Source organism: Podarcis erhardii, assembly GCF_964252035.2.
Source record: "Podarcis erhardii genome assembly, chromosome: 15".
Lineage (NCBI taxonomy): Eukaryota > Metazoa > Chordata > Lepidosauria > Squamata > Lacertidae > Podarcis > Podarcis erhardii.
In genome coordinates this window covers 3,130,182-3,151,737 of record NC_138505.1, presented here as the reverse complement: position 1 = coordinate 3,151,737, position 21,556 = coordinate 3,130,182, and the positions used below count along the sequence as shown (strand labels likewise).

General features: G+C 49.2%; 1 protein-coding gene across 3 annotated transcripts in view; it reads left to right on the top strand.

The window, feature by feature from the left end:
- Positions 1–21,556, top strand: part of CGN (cingulin) — a 68,248-nt gene that overhangs the window by 25,537 nt on the left and 21,155 nt on the right. For all 3 annotated transcript variants that reach the window (XM_081840833.1, XM_081840832.1, XM_081840834.1), the window contains exons 3-13: positions 861–961; positions 1,860–1,929; positions 5,125–5,223; positions 7,423–7,574; positions 9,506–9,647; positions 10,935–11,147; positions 13,234–13,382; positions 16,400–16,541; positions 17,385–17,597; positions 18,198–18,404; positions 20,246–20,503. In XM_081840833.1, the coding sequence (XP_081696959.1) occupies positions 861–961; positions 1,860–1,929; positions 5,125–5,223; positions 7,423–7,574; positions 9,506–9,647; positions 10,935–11,147; positions 13,234–13,382; positions 16,400–16,541; positions 17,385–17,597; positions 18,198–18,404; positions 20,246–20,503 (1,746 nt within the window). The remainder of the gene's footprint in view (positions 1–860; positions 962–1,859; positions 1,930–5,124; positions 5,224–7,422; positions 7,575–9,505; positions 9,648–10,934; positions 11,148–13,233; positions 13,383–16,399; positions 16,542–17,384; positions 17,598–18,197; positions 18,405–20,245; positions 20,504–21,556) is intronic.

Genomic DNA, 21,556 nt, shown 5'->3' with positions numbered 1-21,556 from the left:
TATAAGAAAGCTACATCGATGAAACTGCCCATTATCTTTGAGGACCCAGGACACCTGCCTGTCTAAGTGTGTACGTGACTTGTGAAGAGAGAAAAATGGAACAGGGATGCAGGGGTGTAGATTGATCAAGAATCTCATCAAAATAGTTTAAACCCAGTCAATGCAATGCTTTCATTGCTGACACAGATGGCTTCATCTATATTTGTTATAATTCCTCATAGCAATCCCACCTGATCGCTACACCGGTGGGAAGGTTCAGCACGCTTGTCTTGAGAAGGTTGCCGTGATTGTTATCAGTTTGATGCACCTCTGTGGCAGAACAGCTGCCGTGCGTGCAGAAGGTTCAGTCCCTAGTGCCATCTCTGGGTAGCGCTGTGAGGGGCTCGTACCAGAGACCCCTAAAAGCACCAGCCCATCAGCGTAGACCTGTAACAACGGGAATCCCCTGTGTTGCAGAAACAGACGAACTTTAAGCAATAGCAGGCAACACGTGGCTAATAATGTTGTAACAAAATATATGTAATATAATAATAATTTATTATTTATACCCCGCTCATCTGGCTGGGTTTCCCCAGCCACTCTGGGCGGCTTCCACAGAGACCAAAAATACACTAAAATGTCACACATTAAAAACTTCCCTGAACAGGGCCGCCTTCAGTTGTCTTTTAAAAGTAAAATAGTAGTTTATTGCCTTGACGTCTGCTGGGAGGGCGTTCCACAGGGCGGGCGCCACCACTGAGAAGGCCCGCTGCTTGGTTCGCTGTAACCTGGTCTACTCTGACTGGCAGCTGCCTTTTGAAAACACTGCTTCCCTCCCTCTCAAAAATGCTGGGGTTTAATCTCTGGGGTTTTCCTTCCAGCTGAAGTCCACCCCAGACCTCCTGAAGGACCAGCAAGAGGTATCTCAGCCCGGAAGCATCGACCACACCAAGGAGCTCATCTACAGTATTCTGAAGGATGGGTAAGCGTTGGGGCGGGAGCAGAGGAAGGGCTGTGACCAATCGGATGTATGCGGGAAGTTCACGGGAAGGGGCACGGATGCAACTGCATCTGGTAGATTGCTCCTGAATCTGGAAGCTCCATTTAGTCATCATACCCATTCATCAGCCTGTTCTTCAGAAATTGGGGTTTAATCCCTTAAAAAAATAAAAAGAACTACTATTATTGCTATTTTATTTGAAAAGAAATATCACAGGAGCAAATTAAAATATAATACGGTGCCTTATTTATTTGCATCTTATTTATTCATTTATTTGCATGACTTATTTATTTGCATCTTGCCAGTGTGTACCATATTTTAACCCTATCTGGTAAAAGGTAAAGGGTAAAGGGACCCCTGACTATTAGGTCCAGTCGTGGCCGACTCTGGGGTTGCGGCGCTCATCTCACTTTATTGGCCAAGGGAGCCGGCGTACAGCTTCCGGGTCACGTGGCCAGCAGGACTAAGCCGCTTCTGGCGAACCAGAGCAGCGCACGGAAACGCCGTTTACCTTCCACTGGAGTGGTACCTATTGATCTACTTGCACTTTGACGTGCTTTCCAACTGCTAGGTTGGCAGGAGCAGGGACCGAGCAACGGGAGCTCACCCCGTCACAGGGATTCAAACCACCGATCTTCTGATCGGCAAGTCTAAAGCTCTGTGGTTTAACCCACAGCACCACCCACATCCCTAACCCTATCTGGGTCTGATGTAAATTTTTTTGTAAATGTTTGGATTACATTTTAGGAGCAGACAAACACACACGGGGCTCTGCTGGATCCTATTTAGAATAACAGGACCTGACATGCTGGCGATTTTCATTCTAAGCTGAGCTGGTTTTATTTATTTATTTATTTTTTAACGTTTTTGTCACTTTCAGAAACACGGAAAGTGATGCAGCGGTGAAGAGAAAGACCAACCTCGTCTTCGAGAAGGTCCAAACGCTATCCGTAAGTACCTGGCGGAAAACACCGTGTCACAGCTGTGAGACGAAATCATTTCCTCCTTGGCGTGATTCCTGCCCTCTCTCTGGTCGATGCGTCCCAGTTCTGAGGGGACGGGGACAAGGACGGACCGCTGAACCCACATCCGTTCCGCCGGGATGCCAATATTCCTGGGCTTCTCCCCAGAACAATGAGGACTAGGAACTTGCCCTCGCATTCTCCAAATCCTGAGATGGCTACGGTTTGTTTGATTGTGGAGATTTATTTACTGTGTTCTTGGGACACCATACCAAGAAGGTCATGAGGGGATTAAGGGAAAGGATAGGGCTGGGCGTGAGGCAGCCTGCCTTTTAAGAAAGGAATAGCTAAGCTCTGCATTAATCCCAATGCACACTCTACAAAGAACAGAGCCTAGCTTGCCAATGGTCCATCTAGCTAGTATCCTGTTCTCACAGTGGCCAGCCACTGTGGGAAACCCAAAAGCCGGATTTTCCCAGAGTTTCCATTTGTAACTGCCTTCCACCAAGCGAGAAACATCGTCCCTTGAGACTAATATTGTCTGCTAAGCTCTGATGGACAGGGTCTCGGGCTGAGAAAGGCTTTCTCTACTATCGGCTGCTAGCTTGTTCTTCTAACTGGAGACACCAGGATTCGAACCTGGGGCTATGTGCAATCATAATAATAATAATATAATAATTTATTATTTATAGCCCCCCCCCAATCTGGCTGGGTTTCCCCAGCCACGCTGGGCGGCTTCCAACAAAACACTAAAACACAATAACCTATTAAACATTAAAAGCTTCCCTAAACAGGGCTGCCTTCCGACGTCTTCTAAAAGTCTGGTAGTTGTTGTTCTCTTTGACATCTGGTGGGAGGGCGTTCCACAGGGCGGGGGCCACCACCGAGAAGGCCCTCTGCCTGGTTCGCTGTAACCTCACTTCTCTCAGGGAGGGAACAGCCAAAAGGCCCTCAGAGCTGGACCTCAGTGTCCGGGCTGGATGATGAGGGTGGAGACGCTGCTTCAGGTCTACTGGACTGAGGCTGTTTAGGGCTTTCAAGGTCAGCACCAACACTTTGAATTGTGCTCTGAAACATACTGGGAGCCAATGTAGTTCTTTCAAGACTGGTGTTACGTGGTCCTGGCGGCCGCTCCCAGTCCCCAGTCTAGCTGCCCCATTCTGGATTAGTTGCAGTTTCCGGGTCACCTTCAAAGGTAGCCCCACGTAGAGCGCATTGCAGTAGTCCAAGCAGGAGATAACCAGAGCATGCACTGTCCGCGGGAAGGGAGGGTCTCATGGTGCAAACCACGATCTCGGTGGAAGAGTCCTCACTCCGTTATACAAAACCTCCCAGACCTGATCCCTGGTATCCCCAGCTAGACTGGGAATCTCCCCCTAACCCAAAACCCTGCTGCCAGTCAGTGTTGGCAGTGCTGAGCTAGATAGGCCCTGTGGCATTGTTAGTTTACTGGGAAGGTGATTATTATTATTTTTTGTGTATTTTCTCCACAAAGAAAGAGGATTTGCCTTCTGATATGGGGGGCATCTTTCCCATTGCCCTATCCAACCAAAACTAGTCTCCCTTCTCCCCACTTTCCCCATGAGACCCCCGAAACGTGGAAAAGGGACAGATTAACTCTCGCCTGCCTGTCCTCTACTCTGTGGGGCAAAGTGGATTTTCTATTTACAGCGAATATCTTGCAGAGGGGGAAAAACGATTCCTGTGTCAGCAAGAGTTTGGATGAAACCATTTAAAAGCCCAGAAGCTTTGATCTCTGCTCAGCTTCAGATAGTGATGAATTCCTGCTGTGCATCTTCGGGGGGGGGGGCTGTTAGCACTTTTTCAAACATGAACCCAAACATCTTTCTTTTTTTCTTTTTGCAAACTTCAGTTCTCTTTTTAAAGAGCTCTCCCGGCAAATCTTCCTCTCTCTCCTGCCCTCCCTCCAGCCCTCGTTTCTTGACAGGGATTTCTTTCTCTCTCTATTGAAACTGACACCTCATGAGGACCGGCTGCTTGAGGGCGGAGGGAGGCCATGAACAGATGACTCTCCGGTTGAAGGGATGTGGAAAGGGCCTCGGGTGCAAGAAGGCTGCTTGCCCAAGCTTTACATTTCAAAGCGGGGTGGGGGTCATGCTGCTGCCTCGTTCTCGGTCCCAGGGGGGCTGGGGCAGACGATACGATACAATATCTTTATTGTCATTGTCCCATACAGAACAACGAAATTGAAAAATCTACATAAGACATTCCAAAACCCCTAAAAACTCTGAAACCCCATCTTAAAATACAATATACTATAGAGACTCCTTATACTGTGTTTAAAACCAGAATCGCGTTTGGATAGAAACTGTTTCTCAGGCGGCTAGTCCTGGTCTTTATAACCCTGTACCTTCTTCCAGAAGGCAGAAGCTGAAAGAGATCATTTCCGGGGTGCACACTATCCTGCGCTATCTCTGCAGCTTTCTTATGGCACCTGGAAGCGTAGATTTGATCCAAGGTGGGAAGAGTGCACCCAATTATTCTCTCCGCAGTCTTTACAACCCTGAAAAGCATCGTTTTTTCCCTGGCCGTGCAGCTCCCAAACCACACACACAGACCATAAGTTAATACACTCTCCATAGTACAATGGTAAAATGCCATCAACAGGTCCTTGGAGAGATTGTTTTTCTGGAGGATTCTCAGAAAATATAACCTCTGCTGTGCTCTCTTCATCAGGTCTCTGCTGTTTTCTCCCCAGGTTAGGTCATCTCTCAACTCCATTCCCAGAAATCGAAACACCGAGACCTGTTCCACACACTTCCCCTCAATAATGAGTGGCTGAATATTCAATTTACATTTCCTAAAGTCCACAATAATCTCTTTTGTTTTCTTTAAGTTAAGGAGTAAGTTGTTTTTCCTGCACCACTCCCCCAACTGCTCAACCTCCTTCCTATAGGCTGCCTCCCCCTCTCCAGCCGTGATTAAACCAACCACCATTGTATCATCAGCAAACTTAATGATCTTATTACTGGGGTATTTGGGGGCACAGTCAGCTGTATAGAGCATAGATAAAAGCGGGCTCAACACGCACATCCAGGTTATGGGCTTTTTGCGATGGTGGTGGTTTCCCCCTAGAATTCCAAGCGGCCAACCATTTTCCATGTCTCCAGAGTCTCCCCATCTGATGTCCTTTGCTTCTCCCCCCCCCTTTTTTTCTGGAAGGTTGCCCCCACGGTGCAGTCGACAGCCTCTCTCCCCCTGGCGGGCGAACTGACGCAGAAGGTGGAGGAGCTGCAGCGGAAGTTGGACGAGGAAACCAAGGTGTGTTGGCACTGTTAACGGAGAAATCTGAGGGCTCCCTTGGACAAAAAACAAGGACCCCAGCCAGGAATCCCAGAGCAAAACAGCAGCCAGTGGGCTTGGTCTTGATTGAAGACTGTCGTGACAGGACTCCCACCTGCCACAAGGTGGAACAAGATGGAAGCCCCAAACAAAAGAGCCCCCAAACATTTATTAGCTGCTAATCCCCATGTTACACTCCCCCCAAACTACATCACTCATACATCACAGTTACATCATGAAAGGGGAGGTCTGGTGGCCGTAATCTGAGCATCCTGGACCCTGCCCCATGGTTTCCCTTGCCCTCCACCAAACACCCATCAAGTGTAACAAAAAAGATATTTATATTTCCCTGTTTCCCAGCCAAGTTAATCCCACCCTTTTGTCTTCATCTGGGTTTGTTGTTTCTGGAATGGCTACCTGTCTGGCCCTCAGGTATCAGGATGCCAGGGATTATCACTCAGGCAGAGGGGCTGCTGAGTAGCTGAGCTCACGTGTCTAGATGAATTTCTGAAGTTTTCCCAGTGAGCCAGTACATAGATACATTTATCAGTGAATTCTTACATTTGGCATCGTGCAGCAGAAGCCCTTTGAATAGATAGGAAGAAACTGTGATGAAGTGTTTTGTGGGGACAAGTCACAAAAGGGATTGTGCTGGTTTTGGTAGTGGGCTGTGTGTGCCTGATATCTGCTGGAGGGGCAACCCCCCCCCCAACCTATACATAAATTCCTGCAACAGCACCTCTTCCCCTTTTGTTGGAACAAGAGCCTCACCTGTATTGGACACGGTCCTACTCAAAACAAACAAGAAACAGAACACATGGGGCCATTGTTCTGCTTCCTGACTTGCAGGCAGGAGGTCCCAGGTTCAGGCTTCTGGAAAAAAAGGCGCTGGGAGTGTCTCCTGTTCCCTGTTTAAAATCAGCCCTCGATTCGGAACCATGAGGACCAGAGTCTTGCCCTTATCTTTAGGGAGAGAGGTGCTGTGTCTCCAGAGGCAGAACATCTGCTTTGCATGTAGAAGACCCTAGGTGTCGTCAGGTAGCCCCAGGAATGTCCCCTGCTTCTGCCAGCCAGTGTCGGGCAGCCCTGAGCTGCATGGGCCAAGGGGCTGGCTCCGTACAAGGCAGCTTCCTCTGTTCCCATTTAGTGCAGCCATCTCCTTAAAACTACAAAGACTTGAAACTTAACACATATATTTAAAACACGCAGTGTAGATTGGTGGTAGAGCAAATCCTTGGCGTGCATAATAATAATAATAATAATAATAATAATAATAATAATAATTTATTATTTATACCCCACCCATCTGGCTGAGTTTCCCCAGCCACTTTGGGCGGCTCCCAATCGAGTGTTTAAAACAATACAGTATTAAATATTAAAAACTTCCCTGAACAGGGCTGCCTTCAGATGTTTTTTAAAGAGACTTATTTCCTAAACATCTGCTGGGAGGGTGTTCCACAGGGCGGGTGCCACCACCGAGAAGGCCCTCTGCCTGGTTCCCTGTAACTTGGCTTCTCTCAGAGAGGGAACCACCAGAAGACCCTCGGCGCTGGACTTCAGGGTCCGGGTTGAACAATGGGGGTGCAGAAGGTCCCAAGTTCAATCCTCAATATCTCCAAGGTAGGCCTGGGAGCATCCCCTGCCTGAAACGCTGGAGAGCTGCTGCCAATCAGTGTAGACAATACTGGGGTTAGGTGCCTGGGGTCTCTGCTCTTTCCTCCCCTCCCCACTGCTCCCCAGTCGGTGGGTCTGCGGCCGCCATATTTGTCACGCCTTCCCATCCAAGCTGTGGAAGCAGAGGCTTCTGGGTAATGCCGGAACATCTGGGGGAAAACCTGTAGATGGTTGCATTCTGGGCCTATTTACAGTGGTACCTCAGGTTACAGACGCTTCAGGTTACAGCCTCTGTTAACCCAGAAATAGTGCTTCAGGTTAAGAACTTTGCTTCAGGATGAGAACAGAAGTCATGTTCCAGCGGTGCGGCAGCAGCTGGAGGCCCCATTAGCTAAAGTGGTGCTTCAGGTTAAGAGCAGTTTCAGGTTAAGAACGGACCTCCGGAACGAATTAAGTACTTAACCCGAGGTGCCACTGTATTTTCTTTCTTTCTTTCTTTCTTTCTTTCTTTCTTTCTTTCTTTCTTTCTTTCTTTCTTTCACCGCTCCCTCCCCCCAAACACAGCTCCGTCAGAGGTTGGAGCTGTTGCAAAATGGCCACAGGAACGGCGCCCCCCACGACCTGGAGGTCCAGCTGGAGGAGTCGCAAGAGGAGTTGCACCGGTTGCGGGTGGCCTTTGAGAAGAAAAGCCAGGAACTCCAGGGCAGCGTACGAGAGTAAGTGCAAATCTGGGGGCTTTTGGAGGTGGGGAGCCCCCCCGAGGTAATTGCAAGCCCACCTTTCCCTCCAGATCTCAAGACCCCCAGGTTGCACCTGATTCCTGCCCTCCTTCAGGTGGGGGCTCTTGTCACCTGAACGTCTACAAGCAAAAAAGGATATACTGTACTGTACATAATACTCTTGTGGGGGGAAAGAGGGAGGCGGGGCTGCTGTACAGAGGTAAAAATTTGCATGTGTTGCCCCTCCCACTTTTGCCTCTGGCCCCGCCCACCACCACCAGGTGGCGCCCAGGAGGAAAGGGCAGAAATACATCCCATAGCACCTGGGTGAAACAGGGATGGATTTGAGCTCCAGCCACAGCGTCCAGATCTGCAGTTTCTGGATCCAGAGGGCTGGGGGGGGGGAGCAGAGTTGGCTGTGGCCGAATCGCACCTCTTGCCACTGTCGCCGCCATGCAGCCTCGCTGTTCTGGGCCCGGGGGTAACCCGAGAAACACGGTCCAGGTCCCGTCCCGAATCCAAGGGTTCCGCGAGGAGTCAGTCCGACAGGGCCAAGGCAGGACACAAGACAGGAAACCAAGCTAGGTCTGGCGCAGGATCTCAGGCAGGTTCTGGCATATAGCAATGTTGCTCCCGCAACCTGGGGCGAGGTCCGACAGCCTTTTATCTTTGTCGGGGTAACGGCCGGTCCTGATCCCCCAGCCACTCACCTCCCTGTCTCACCCAAAGGTGAACACTCCTCCTGCAAGTACTCAGGTCTCTCCTTCTCTCAGACCTCAGTCTCTGCAGCTCGGGAGACGTCGGTGGGTTACTAGACCCAGGGGCCGCCTCAGCCTCCCCTGACCCAACCAGTAGTGGAGCAGCTGTAAGTGATGGCCCAGCTGGAGGCAATGAGGTCATCCCCGCATCTGGAGCCAGGGCAGGCTCAGGCCCCGGACTCGGCCCAGGTGGTGCTTGTTGCAAGGGAACCAATGCAGACTGGGGCTCTTCAGAATCAGGCCCCAGACTTGGTTCAGACACCGCGTGAGGCAAAGGATCTGGTGCAGACTGAGACTCCTCTGGCTCCAAGCCCGAGTCCCAGGCCATCACACTCGCCTGTGTCACTTGTGGTCTCGGTGACACTTGTATTGCAGGCTCACGGGGTGAATAAAGTTTGTAGGCAAGGACACAGCAGAAAGACTTTGATTTAATCCTCTATTCCAGTGGTCCCCAACCCTACAAAAAGCATTATTCAGACTAGCGGCTTGCACATCCCACTTAGGAAGATGATAATGACAGCAACACAATTAAGTTCAAAACTAGCAATGAATTGCGATCCAATGGAAACTTGTTTGGCGAAATTGATTCGACAAAATTGAACTTGATCAAGTCATGCCGGCTTTTCAAAGTCTGATAGTTACCCACGTACCTATGGGACCGCGTCTCCTGGTGTGTCCCACGGAGGACCTTACGGTCTTCAAACAAAAACATCTTGGAGGTCCCGGGCCACAGGGAGGTTAGGCTGGCCTCAACCAGGGCTTTTTTGGTTGTGGCCCCGATCTGGTGGAATGCTCTGTCCCAAGAGACTAGGCCCCGGTGGGACTTGACATCTTTCCACAGGGCCTGCAAGATGGAGCTGTTCCACCAGGCCCTTGGCCCAAGGCGCAGCCTGACCCCCTGCTTTGGTAATCCCCATAGAACTCTAGCCCAATGGTTGCCATTAATTTAATTTTGAATTGATTTTAAAATGCTGTGTTACTTTTATTGTTGTTAGCCGCTCTGAGCCCGGCTTTGGCTGGGGAGGGTGGGATATAAATAAATTATTATTATTATTATTATTATTATTATTATTATTATTATTATTATTATTTATTAACGCCTCTAGCCCTACCCGGCACAGTTAAGATGAACTCCCACCCCCTTCTCTTTCCTCCTTCCTGATTCTTAAGGCTGAAGGACATGAAAGCAATCAAGGAGGAGACAGAAGCCAAGTTGGCCGACTTGGAAGACCAGCTGATGGAGATGCAGGAGGAGCTGGACCGGTTCCGGGAGCCGATGGGAGACTCTCCAGACAGGGATGCTTTGCTGAAAGTAAGTGGCTCCATGGAGTCTCTGCTTAGCTCCGCAACGTGCTCCTGTAATAGAATCAGAGTTGTAGGGGTGTAAGGGACCTTGGGGATCATCTAGTCTAACCCCCTGCAAGGCAGGAATCACAGCTCAATAATTCCTGACAGGTGCCCCTCCTCCCAATTTTGGATTTAAAACTTCCAGCATAGGAGAGTTCACCGCGTTCCGAGAGAGTCCATTCCACGATCGAACAGGTCTTCCTGCATGACAACAGCCTTACATTTCTATGTCTATAGGAAGATAAGCAAAACCACTTTTGTGGTTAAGAGTGTTGGACAAGGGCTGGGTGTGGAGGATCTTTGGCCCTCCAGATGTTGCAGCAGCTGATGGGAGTTGTAGTTGGTCAGCATCTGGGGGGCAAAAGGTTGCCCCAGGCCTGGGAGACCAGAGTTCAAATCCCTGCTCAGCCATGAAGCTCGCTTAGGCGTGATATTGCACCAATGATTGTATTTTGCCCTAACCTATTTCACAGGGTTGTTTGTGAGGATGAAATGGGATGTGGTCTGGGGAGATTCCCGAGGGCTAGACAGATAATCTGTGCCTGAAGTTGCTCACCCCTGTTCTAAGAAAAACTCCAAGTAGGCGCAGGCTTTGTTTTGCAAATTATTTATTTGCTTATTTAGAGCATTTGTACCCTTGCTCTTCATGGGGCGCGGGTGGCGCTGTGGGTTAAACCACAGAGCCTAGGACTTGCTGAAGGTCGGCAGTTCGAATCCCCACAATGGGGTGAGCTCCTGTTGCTCGGTCCCTGCTCCTGCCAACCTAGCATTTCGAAAGCACCTCAAAGTGCAAGTAGATAAATAGGTCCCGCTCCGGTGGGAAGGTAAAGGGTGTTTCCGTGCGCTGCTCTGGTTCGCCAGAAGTGGCTTAGTCATGCTGGCCACATGACCCGGAAGCTGTACGCCGGCTCCCTCAGCCAATAAAGCGAGATGAGTGCCGCAACCCCAGAGTCGGCCACGACTGGACCTAATGGTCAGGGGTCCCTTTACCTTTTTACCCTTGCTCTTTGTCCAAAATGGCTAGCAGAGTGGCTTATGTTTGACAGTCCCTTATAATCAAACTTATAATCTTAAAAACAACAACAACAACCACTCAACAACCACAACATGCAAGGAAAAAGGGACACGGAGGGAAGAGGAAAAAGTCAAGCTCTAAATGCTGGCCCAATTCAGTGCCAGAAGGTGCCTGATGGAGCCGGCCTGCCAAGGCTGAGCCGATAGGGTGAGAGCCAGTTCTGCCCTCTTTCCCCAGGAGCTGCTGGAGACCAGAGAGGAGCTGGAGGAGGTTCTGAGGGTCCGGCAGAAGCTGGAGGACCACCTGCGCCAGCGGGAGAGGGAGCTGACAGCCCTGAAGGGGGCCCTGAAGGAGGAGGTAGCCAGTCACGACCGGGAGCTGGACCGGGTGCGGCAGGAGTACCAGCACGACATGGAGCAGCTCCGGCGTAACATGGAGGACGTGTCGCAGGTGAGCCCATTGGGCTTGAGCATCTCCAGTTGCAGATGGGAGGCCCACGTAGATGGCTTTCTTTCTGTGAATGAGAACGAAGCCCCTTGCACTTAGAAATCTAGCACATCAGGGATAAGAGGCCTGTCCTCTCCCTGACAGGCTAGTTTTCTGTGTGCAGGGATACCAGGCAGGTCATGGGCCCTCACCCACAGTCTCGGTGGCAAGACTTAGACCCTCATGTTGGCTTTTACGTGAACTCTCCACATCGTTCTGCCCAGACACTGAGATCCAGCACCGAGGGCCTTCTGGCGGTTCCCTCATTGCGAGAAGTGAGAGAGGTTACAGGGAACCAGGCAAAGGGCCTTCTCGGTGGTGGCACCCGCCCTGTGGAACGCCCTCCCATCAGATGTGAAGGAAATAAGCAACTATCTTCTCTTTAAAAGACATCTGAAGGCAGCCCTGTTTAGGGAAGATTTAAATATTTGATGCTGTATTGTTTTTAACCCTTGATTGGGAGCTGCCCAGAGTGGCTGGGGAAACTCAGCCAGATGGGTGGGGTATAAATAAATTATTATTATTATTATTATTATTTATTCCATCTGCAACCCTGCAGAGCTGCTACCAGTCAGAGCCATTTGGTCAGAGTTGGAGATAAGGCATTGTGTTAGAAACACATGCCACAGCAGGTCCATCTGTTATAGCCCACGGACCATTGTGCTGATCCAGGTCACCACTTACCGTATTTTTTGCTCTATAGGACACACCTTTTCCCTCCTAAAAAGCAAGGGGAAATGTGTGTGCGTCCTATGGAGCGAATGCAGGGGGGAGGCAGGCGGGGAAAGCCCCCAAGAGCCGCACACAAGCTCCGTGCAGCTCTTAGGGGCTTTTCCCCGAGGAAGGACAAGGGACTGGCTGGCCTCATCAGTCCCTTCTCCCACCTGGTAGAAAAGCCCTCAGGAGCCGCGCACCCTTTAAAGAGCTCTATAGCTCTTTTTCACTCTATAGGACACACTTTCCCCCCTCCAAAAATTAAGGGAAAATGTGTGTGTGTGTTATGGAGCGAATGCAGGCTCCCTGGCTTCAGCGATAGCAACGTGAACCCTCCGAAGCCTGTGCTCCAGAGTCTTTGCGTTGCTTTCGCTGAAGCCAGGAGAGTCTGGTCTTTGAGGCTGGTCTTTGAGCAGCGCTTTCCCCCACCGCCAGCCCCACAAGCTGGGTCGAAAAGCCCGCAGGAGCTGCACACTCTTTTAAAGGGTCCGCGGCTCCTGTGGGCTTTTGCGGGAGATGGGGGAATTCCCCCACCTCCTGCAAAAGCCGCAGGCTCTTTTAAGGCTGCGCGGCTTCTGCGGGCTTTTCTACGAGGTGGGGGAATTCCCCCACCTCATAGAAAAGCCCGCAGGAGCCGTGCAGCCTTTAAAGAGCGTGCCGCTCTTGGGGGCTTTTCCCCGAGGAAGGACAAGGGACTGACTGGCCGAGTCAGTCCCTTCTCCCTCCTGTGGGCTTTTGCGGGAGGTGGGGGAATTCCCCCACCTCCCGCAAAAGCAGGGAGAAGGTCTGGGAGAAGCGCACAGGCTGCGTGGGGGGGGGGGGAATCATATTTTTTCCCTTGATTTCCCCCTCTGAAAACTTGGTGCGCCCTATGGAGCGAAAAATACGGTAACTTGACATCTTGTCCGGGGACCGGTCCTACCATTAGGCAGAGAGAGACGGCAAAACATCCTTTATGTCCAAGAATCATTGCCCTGACCCTGTTCACCACTTACAGACATAAGATTTCATCTGGGGGCCGGCCCTGCCATTAGGCAGAATGAGACAGCAAGCATCTTTCTGCCCCAGAATCATCTTCCCGACACCATTCGTCGCTGACAAACAGGGCCAGCCCTACCATTAGGCCAGAATAGCAGCAGGCATCATGCTTCCTGATCACCCGGGCCGGATTCTGTTTGAATCCAGAGCTGCGCATAGTGCACACATGCGCCGTCCAAGCTATCCTGCCGACTTTGGGCTTGCTAGACGACGCTGCCTTTTGCCGCAAGATTCAAGCGCCAGCCTGCTTTTGCACGTGGGGGAAATCGTAGCTTTGCTTCTCCTCGTCTCTTGCCAGGATCAGGCCAGCCTGGAGTCGGAGAGGCAGAAGATCAACACCGTGGTGAGAAATCTCCAGAGGGAGTTGCAGGAGAGCAGCGAGGAGGCCGCCCATTGGAAGGAGATGTTCCAGAAGAACAAGGACGAGCTGCGAAGCACCAAGCAGGAGTGAGTTGTCCCGTCCCCGCCGTCCCTTGATTCCTCCCCCAATCTATAAAAATTGAGCCAATTTATTTTTGTGCGCAAGGCAGCATGTGGGTCGCTGGTGTGTCCTGCATTTTTATCAGGGCCTCAGCCCTTTATTTTTTTTTTCAAATATTAAGTGATTTCCTTTAATCCCCCCGGCTGAGTTTCCATATAAATCATTGTAGCAGTTTTCCAAAACTGAGTTCACATAAAATTTACGTCTTTTCTTTCTTTCTTTCATTTTAACTTTTAACCATAGTATTCTACAACATCACATATTTAAATCCTAGGCCAATCAGATACTTGCAAGTAATTCTGTTTAAATTATCTTAACATATTTACCTAATTAATCCTTAAATTTCTTCCGTTCCTCTTGGTACTCCTCCTCCTTCTGGTCGCGGACTCTTCTGGTCAGGTCGGCTAGCTCCGAAAAATCCATCATCTTCATCTGCCATTCCTCCACTGTTGGGACTTCTTGTGATTTCCAGTTTTTGGCCAATAAAATTCTAGCTGCTGCTGTGGCATACAAAAACAATCTAACATCTTTCTTGGGCAATTCCAAACCTATTATTCCAGGTAGAAAGGCCTCTGGTTTCTTAGTAAATGTATATTTCAACAATTTTTTCAATTCATTATAAATCTTTTCCCAGAAGTCTTTCTCCTTGGGACAAGTCCACCACATATAGTGTCTCAGCCTTTTAGGCTTCTGTAGTGAGGGCGACAGCGCTTTCCACATTTTTTGGGGGGTCCCACTGCCCCCTTGGTTTCATAAACTCATCCACAATGCCCCTGCCCTATCACATAAAAAAGGATTCTTCTGAATAGGGCTTTCCGTGACCCACTAAGGAAGACAGTAACACAGTAACATTCAAAAGAGTTTTTAAAAAAGTATTTTGATACGGCAGTAAATTTATGTAAAAAGAATTAAGGAATAAATGGGAAGTCGGGTATGAAAGATAATGGGATTTTTTTTACTTTTATTGTAACATGAAATTGCAACCACAAATTTTTGTCATAATTTTTAACTTAATAACAGATTGTGTAAATTTCATTTTATTTCCTTTTCCCTCCCCTCTTAAGTTGTATGCCCTTTTCAGTATTGTTCCCTTTTTTTTTGGTATGTAATAAGCATGGAAATTAAATTAAATTAAATTATTTTAAAAAAAAACATTCAAAAGAATTAATGGGATACAAAATCCAATTAAAACGATTTAGTTTAATTCAACCAAACAGGTGAACTTGATCTAGAGGCCCCTGTTTTTCAAAGTCACCCCCCCCCCTGCTTCCTCCGCCTAGGTCAGTGGTTCTCAAACTTTTTCCTCTGGACCACACTTCCAGAACAAAAATTTGCTGGTGCCAAACTGATGTGGTTGTTGTTTTTAATCGATAAGAAACAGGTTGGAAAACCAAAGCTAAAACTCCTCGCAGCGCTTGATTTCTGACATAGAATAGAGTGACTTTATAGTATGCTCATGGGGCATGCAGAAAGTATAAACGGCACAGCTACATAAAAGCACGAAATATAATTCCCGAAATATAAACGAGCCTCTGACTTATGTACCTGAAGTATGCATCCAAGCTCAGTGAGAGGTGTGTGCTTGTTTTGGCCGAGATTTCATTTGCATGAGGTCTAATTTGAGACAGAGAAACTCTCATCTCCTCATCAACACAAAGAACCCATTGTCTTTTCTGACCTTTGGTATTTGTCAGAGTTGAAAACCCCTGTTCGAAACAATATGTCTTGGAGAACTCTGGGAGGATAGCCAATGCTTTTGAATATCTATCCATATTCTGCAAATTAAAAAAAACCACCCAAATATTTTGATACTACACTACACTGAAAGGTTTAAACGTTTCCTTGGTTTTTTTCCAATTTTTTTATTGATTTTTTTTTAAAAAATTAAACAAACAAACATAAATCTCAGCTGTATTCTTAGTGACATTGTTAAGAGACTTCCTCGAATCCCCCTAGTTGAATTTCAGTGTATATCATTTTAACAGTTTTCCAAAACCAATTTTCTCATAAAATTAACTTAATCACTTAACATCTTTCTTTCTTTCTATTTTAGCTTTAAACATATTAATTCCTAACATTAGATACTTAAATCCTAAGCCTATCTGATAATTACAAGCTTTTCCAATTAAATTATCTTAACATATTTAACTAAATAATCTTTGAATTTCATCCATTCCTCCTGGTACTCCTCCTATTTCTGGTCATGGACTCTTCCGGTCAGGTCGGCTAGCTCCGAAAAGTCCATCATCTTCATCTGCCATTCTTCCACTGTTGGAACTTCTTGTGTTTTCCAATTCTTAGCTAACAAAATTCTTGCTGCAGTTGTGGCATACAAAAACAGTCTCACATCTTTCTTGGGCAATTCCAAACTTGTTATTCCAAGAAGAAAGGCCTCTGGTTTCTTAATAAATGTATATGTCAACATTTTTTCCCCCAATTCATTATAAATCTTCTCCGAGAAGTCTTTCACCTTGGGGCAGGTCCACCACATATGATAAAAGGTACCTTCTTTTTCTTTACATTTCCAGCATAGATTATCACTATTGTGATAAATCTTTGCGAAATTTACAGGGGTAGAGTAGGTTTAAATGTTTCCTTGATTGCCCTTGACTCTTCCTGCCACACTTGCCGCCATCTCCTGCCATGCCAGTGTGGCACACCGCCCCCTCTGAGAACCGCTGTCCTGGGTGATCTCCCTGCCCCCCCTAGGAACATCTGTCCTAGAAACTTTTAGATCAGCCTTTCTCAACCTGTGGGTCCCCAGATGTTGTTGGAATACAGCTCCCATCACCCCTAGCTAGCAAGGCCAGAGCTCAGGGATGATGGGAGTTGTAGTCCAACAACATCTGGGGACCCACAGGTGGAGAACTCCCATTTTAGATGTTTCACTTATCTTGCCTTTAGCGGAAGGGCGGGTGTGAATTTAGCAAATCGCAATTAAATGCCTCCTTTTTCTGGCTCTCCTTCCTTTGACCGTCTCCAGGCTGCTGCAGGTGAAGGTGGAACGTGAGGACTTCGAGGAGGAGCTGAAGGAGCTGAGGGAGCGTTTTGCGGCCGTGCGGCAGGAAGCGGATCAGGCCCGGAACGGTGCTGGCGATTCCGGAGAGGTCAGCGCCCTCAGAAAGGTGCGCTCGTTTTATGGGGGTTCCTAGGGCAGACTCTGGCTTGCAGCAGTGTGGGTGGGCTTATGGGGAATGGTCAGAGGTTCTGTGGGCGGGGCCAGGGGCAGAAGGAGGCGGGGCTAATCACAGAAGCTTTTTGTTTCACTCTAGTGCTGTGGTCTAAACCACAGAGCCTAGGGCTTGCCGATCAGAAGGTCGGCGGTTCGAATCCCCGCGACGGGGTGAGCTCCCGTTGCTCGGTCCCTGCTCCTGCCAACCTAGCAGTTTGAAAGCATGTCAAAGTGCAAGTAGGTAAATAGGTACCGCTCCGGCAGGAAGGTAAACAGCGTTTCTGTGCACTGCTCTGGTCATGCTGGCCACATGACCCGGAAGCTGTATGCCGGCTCCCTCGGCCAATAAAGTGAGATGAGCGCCGCAACCCCAGAGTCATCCGCAACTGGACCTAACGGTCAGGGGTCCCTTTACCTTTTCCTATTACAGTGGTACCTCTGGTTACGTACTTAATTCGTTCCGGAGGTCCATTCTTAACCTGAAACTGTTCTTAACCTGAAGCACCACTTTAGCTAATGGGGCCTCCTGCTGCCGCCGCGCGATTTCTGTTCTCATCCTGAAGCAAAGTTCTTAACCCGAGGTACTATTTCTGGGTTAGTGGAGTCTGTAACCTGAAGCGTATGTAACCCGAGGTACCACTGAATTTATTAATTTAATGGTCATACCGATCTCTTGTAGCTCAAGAACTCTTTTCGTCCACGATGGATGCTTTCTGTGCTTCCACCAGGCTCTGTGGATTTGTGTGTGTGTGTGTTCATGGCTGTCTAATTCTCTCCTTTTTCCCCATCCTGGCAGGAGCTGCGTGAGGTCCGGGATCAGCTGAGAGACTTGACGTTGTCCAAGCAAGCCCAAGACGACCTCCTCCGCCAGCGGGAGAGGGAGCTGCTGGCCCTGAAAGAGGCTTTGGAGGACGAAGTGGGCGGCCACGAGCAGGAAATGGCTGAGCTGAAGCAGCAGTTCCAGCAGAACATCCAGCAGCTACAGAAGGATTATGAAGAGGCCTTCAAGGCAAGGATCCCTGGGTGTTTTTTTTTGCTGGGGTGTGTGTGTGTCTTTGCAATCAGCTCCCTGCCCAGAGTTCCCACGGTGATGCCAGGTTGATTGACACACAGCTGACCCCAACCCTCTCTTGAAGTTTGGCCCTTGGGCATGGGGTGGCGCATCCATCCTGCCCATCTGGGCTCAGTTCCCCCCACCCGTCACATAAGAACATCCCTAAGGAAGCCAGACTATCCTCCGCCAGGGCCTTCTCAGTGGTGGCTCCGACCTGGTGGAATGCTCTGTCCCAGGAGACCAGGGCCCTGCAGGATTTAACTTCCTTCCGCAGGGCCTGTAAGACAGAGCTATTCCGCCTGGCTGGTATCTATTTACAGTAGATAATTAAATGAGTAAATTAAATGAGTTCGGATATGCAGAAGATACGAAAGAATAAATTTAAGGAAACGCAGAAAGAGGGGGAAGGAGGTCAAATTTTGAAATGTTGAACGGATTGTAGAATTAATGAAATGTATAAATTCGAAAAGTACAGATGAAAAACTTAAATGCCTGACTCTTTTTTTTTATTTAAATTAACCTATTTGTTTCTTTCCTCCATCCTACCTCCATCAGGTAAAGTCCTCATTGGAAGGTGAGAAGGAGGCGACTGAGCAGATGAAGAAGGCGGTGGAGTCCACCTTGAGGGAGACGCAGGAGGAGAACGACGACCTTCGGCGGAAAATCCTTGGCCTGGAGACTCAGCTCAAGGAATACAGGCACTTTGCAGACAACTGGCAGGGGACCGAGGCCAGGCTGAAGGAGAAAATTGCCAAACTGGAGGTACCTTTCCTTCTGGGGGGGGGGGGCAGGAGAAGATCACAAGGGAGAGGTTGGGGCAGTTTCTCGCAAGCCTCTTTATTTTCCCACCATGGCGGGGAACTGCATCCCAACCCAGACAAAAGTTTTCCATCATTGATCCCTTGGCCGCCAATTTGCTTAGCCCTGGGACTTCTGCAAGACACCTGAAGGCAGCCCTGTATAGGGAAGTTCTTAACGTTTGGTGTTTTGTTCTGCTTTTATATTTTGCTGAAAGCTGCCCATCTCATCCAGCCCCGTGCAGTGCAGGAATATGAAGCTGTCCCATATGGGGTTTTATTTTTTGATTGTGTTCTGTGAACCGCCGTGGGAACCTCTGGGTATAGGGCGGTATATAAATTCAGTAAATAAAAATAATAAAAATAATATGGGGACTGAACTTGCAACATTGGCATTACCAGCACTGTGCTCTAACCCATGGGTAGGCAAACTAAGGCCCGGGGGCCGGTTCTGACCCAATCGCCTTCTAAGTCTGGCCCCCGCGGAAGGTCTGGGAATCAGGAGTAGAATGTGTCCTTTTATTTGAAATGCATCTCTGGGTTATTTGTGGGGCCTGCCTGGTGTTTTTAAATGAGTAGAATGTGTCCTTTTATTTAAAATGCATCTCTGGGTTATTTGTGGGACATAGGAATTCATTCATTTCCCCCCAAAAAATATAGTCCGGCCCCCCACAAGATCTGAGGGACAGTGGACCGGCCCCCTGCTGAAAAAGTTTGCTGACCCCTGCCTAACCATCTGACCTATCCAGGCTGACTATTATAGTGGTATCTTGGTTGTCAAATTTAATCCATTCCAGGAGTCTGTTTGACTCCTGGAACCGTTCGAAAACCAAGGCGCGGCTTCCGATTGGCTGCAGGAGCTCCTTGCACTCAGTCGGAAGCCGCGTCAGACGTTTGGCTTCCAAAAAAAAATCGCAAACTGGAACACTCACTTCCAGGTTTGCAGTGTTGGGGGAGCCGATTTGTTGGGGAGCCAAGCCGTTTGACAACCAAGGCACCGGGCTTTCTGAACTTTGGGTTCTCAGATGTTGTTGGACTACAATTCCTATCGTCCAGGATTCGGGATCAGGACGATCAGAGATTCCAGGAAAGTTGGAGTAAATTTATGGTGCATTTAAAGGATAATTGTAAAACTCTGAAAACACTGGCAGGATTGAAATAACTCCTACAGTGTAAAGATAAAGAGGTTTAGTATTAAAATACGTGATTTAAAAGAATAAGGGATGCGTGTTGAAGGGAAGGAGGGAAGTCACAAGCTCGGCAGAGCTAAGAGTATATATGTGGTTTGATGTACAGTGGTACCTTGGGTTGCATACGCTTTAGGTTACATACGCTTCAGGTCACACACTCCACTAACCCAGAAATAATGCTTCAGGATAAGAACAGAAATTGTGCTCCGGCGGCGCAGCGGCAGCAGGAGGCCCCATTAGCTAAAGTGGTGCTTCAGGTGAAGAACAGTTTCAGATTAAGTACAGACCTCCGGGACGAATTAAGTACTTAACCTGAGGTACCACTGTCTTCTATAAAACTGTGTTAATAAAATAATAAAAAAATTATTGGGGGGGGGAATACAATTCCCATCGTCCATAGCCAGCAGCAGCAGCAATCCAGGATGATGGGAGTGGTAGTCCAACAACACCCGAGAAAGTCTGCCTTAAGCTGTAAGTGGATGGGGACCGATCCGAAGTGCCTGCGTTCTTAAGGAATAGGGACTTGAAGGAGCAGCCGCAGATCTCTTGCTCTATATACTACTGCCGTCTCCCTTTTTTGACGGGAGTTCCTGCACTGTTGTCCCCCCGTTCCCAGTCCGACCGCAAGCAGATGGAGGAGTCTTTGGGGGACGCCACCGACCAGGAACAGGAGCTGCTTCTGGTGAAGCGGTCTCTGGAGAGCCGCCTGGAAGATGCTCAGAGGAGCCTCAACCGACTCTCCCGGGAGCACCAGGACCTGAGCGCCTCTCTCCACGAGGAGCTGGCGCAGAAGGAGCAGCTCAAGCGCGCCAAGACCGAGCTGGAGGAGGAGAAGCGCCTGCTGGACAAGAGCATCGGGAAGCTGACGAAGGAGGTGGGTGCCCCCCGGGCTGGCTGGCCGCTGCTAATTAACCAGCAAGCGTCTATAAAAATTATTCATGGCATGGAGAGATTGGTTTTCTCCCTCCTAAGACTAGAGCTCACGGGCATTCAGGGAAGCTGAACGTTGGAAGATTTGGGGCTGGTGAAAGGAAGGATGACTTCATGCAGCTTGTTGTTAATCTGTGGAACTCCTTTCTGCAGGAGGCAATGAAGCCCACTAACCTTGTGTTTAGTCATTTAGTCGTGTCCGCCTCTTCGTGACCCCCTGGACCACAGCACGCCAGGCACTCCTGTCTTCCACTGCCTCCCGCAGTTTGGCCAAACTCATGCTGGTAGCTTCGACAACACTGTCCCACCACCTCGTCCTCTGTCGTCCCCTTCTCCTTGTGCCCTCAATCTTTCCCAGCATCAGGGTCTTTTCCAGGGAGTCTTCTCTTCTCATGAGGTGGCCAAAGTCTTGGAGCCTCAGCTTCAGGATCCGTCCTTCCAGTGAGCACTCAGGGCTGGTTTCCTTCAGAATGGAGAGGTTGGATCTTCTTGCAGTCCATGGGACTCTCAAGGGTCAGGGGTCCCTTTACCTTTACCTTTACTTGGGACTCCTATCAACGCCCTCACCGAGGCACGGGCCTCCTCAGCTTTGGCAGGCCTGCAAAACCAATTCCTCGGTGTGTCTCTGCCTTGCCTTGCCTCACATTAGAGCTCTATGTGGACTGAATTCAGCTCCCTCTCAGGGTCTCTGCTGCAAAGCCGGCTGCCGCAGCACTGCGGAGGGGGGTGGCGTTTGCTCCCAGCCGGCCATGAGAAGACAGCCAGATCATTAGGCAGCAGGCCCTTGCTGCCAGCTCCCATTTTCTGCTGAGGTTTAAGGAGCTGACACGGGTGATCTGGCGGGGCTTTTAACAGAGCAGCAGGATTGTGACAGGGTCCGCGAGGGTGGACAAGGCGATGACAGGAGCAGCCAGCAGATGATGCTTTGGCCTTCGCTGGTCCTGAGAGGGAGCAGGATACTCTACCACTGAGAGGGATACTCTACCACTGAGCTTTA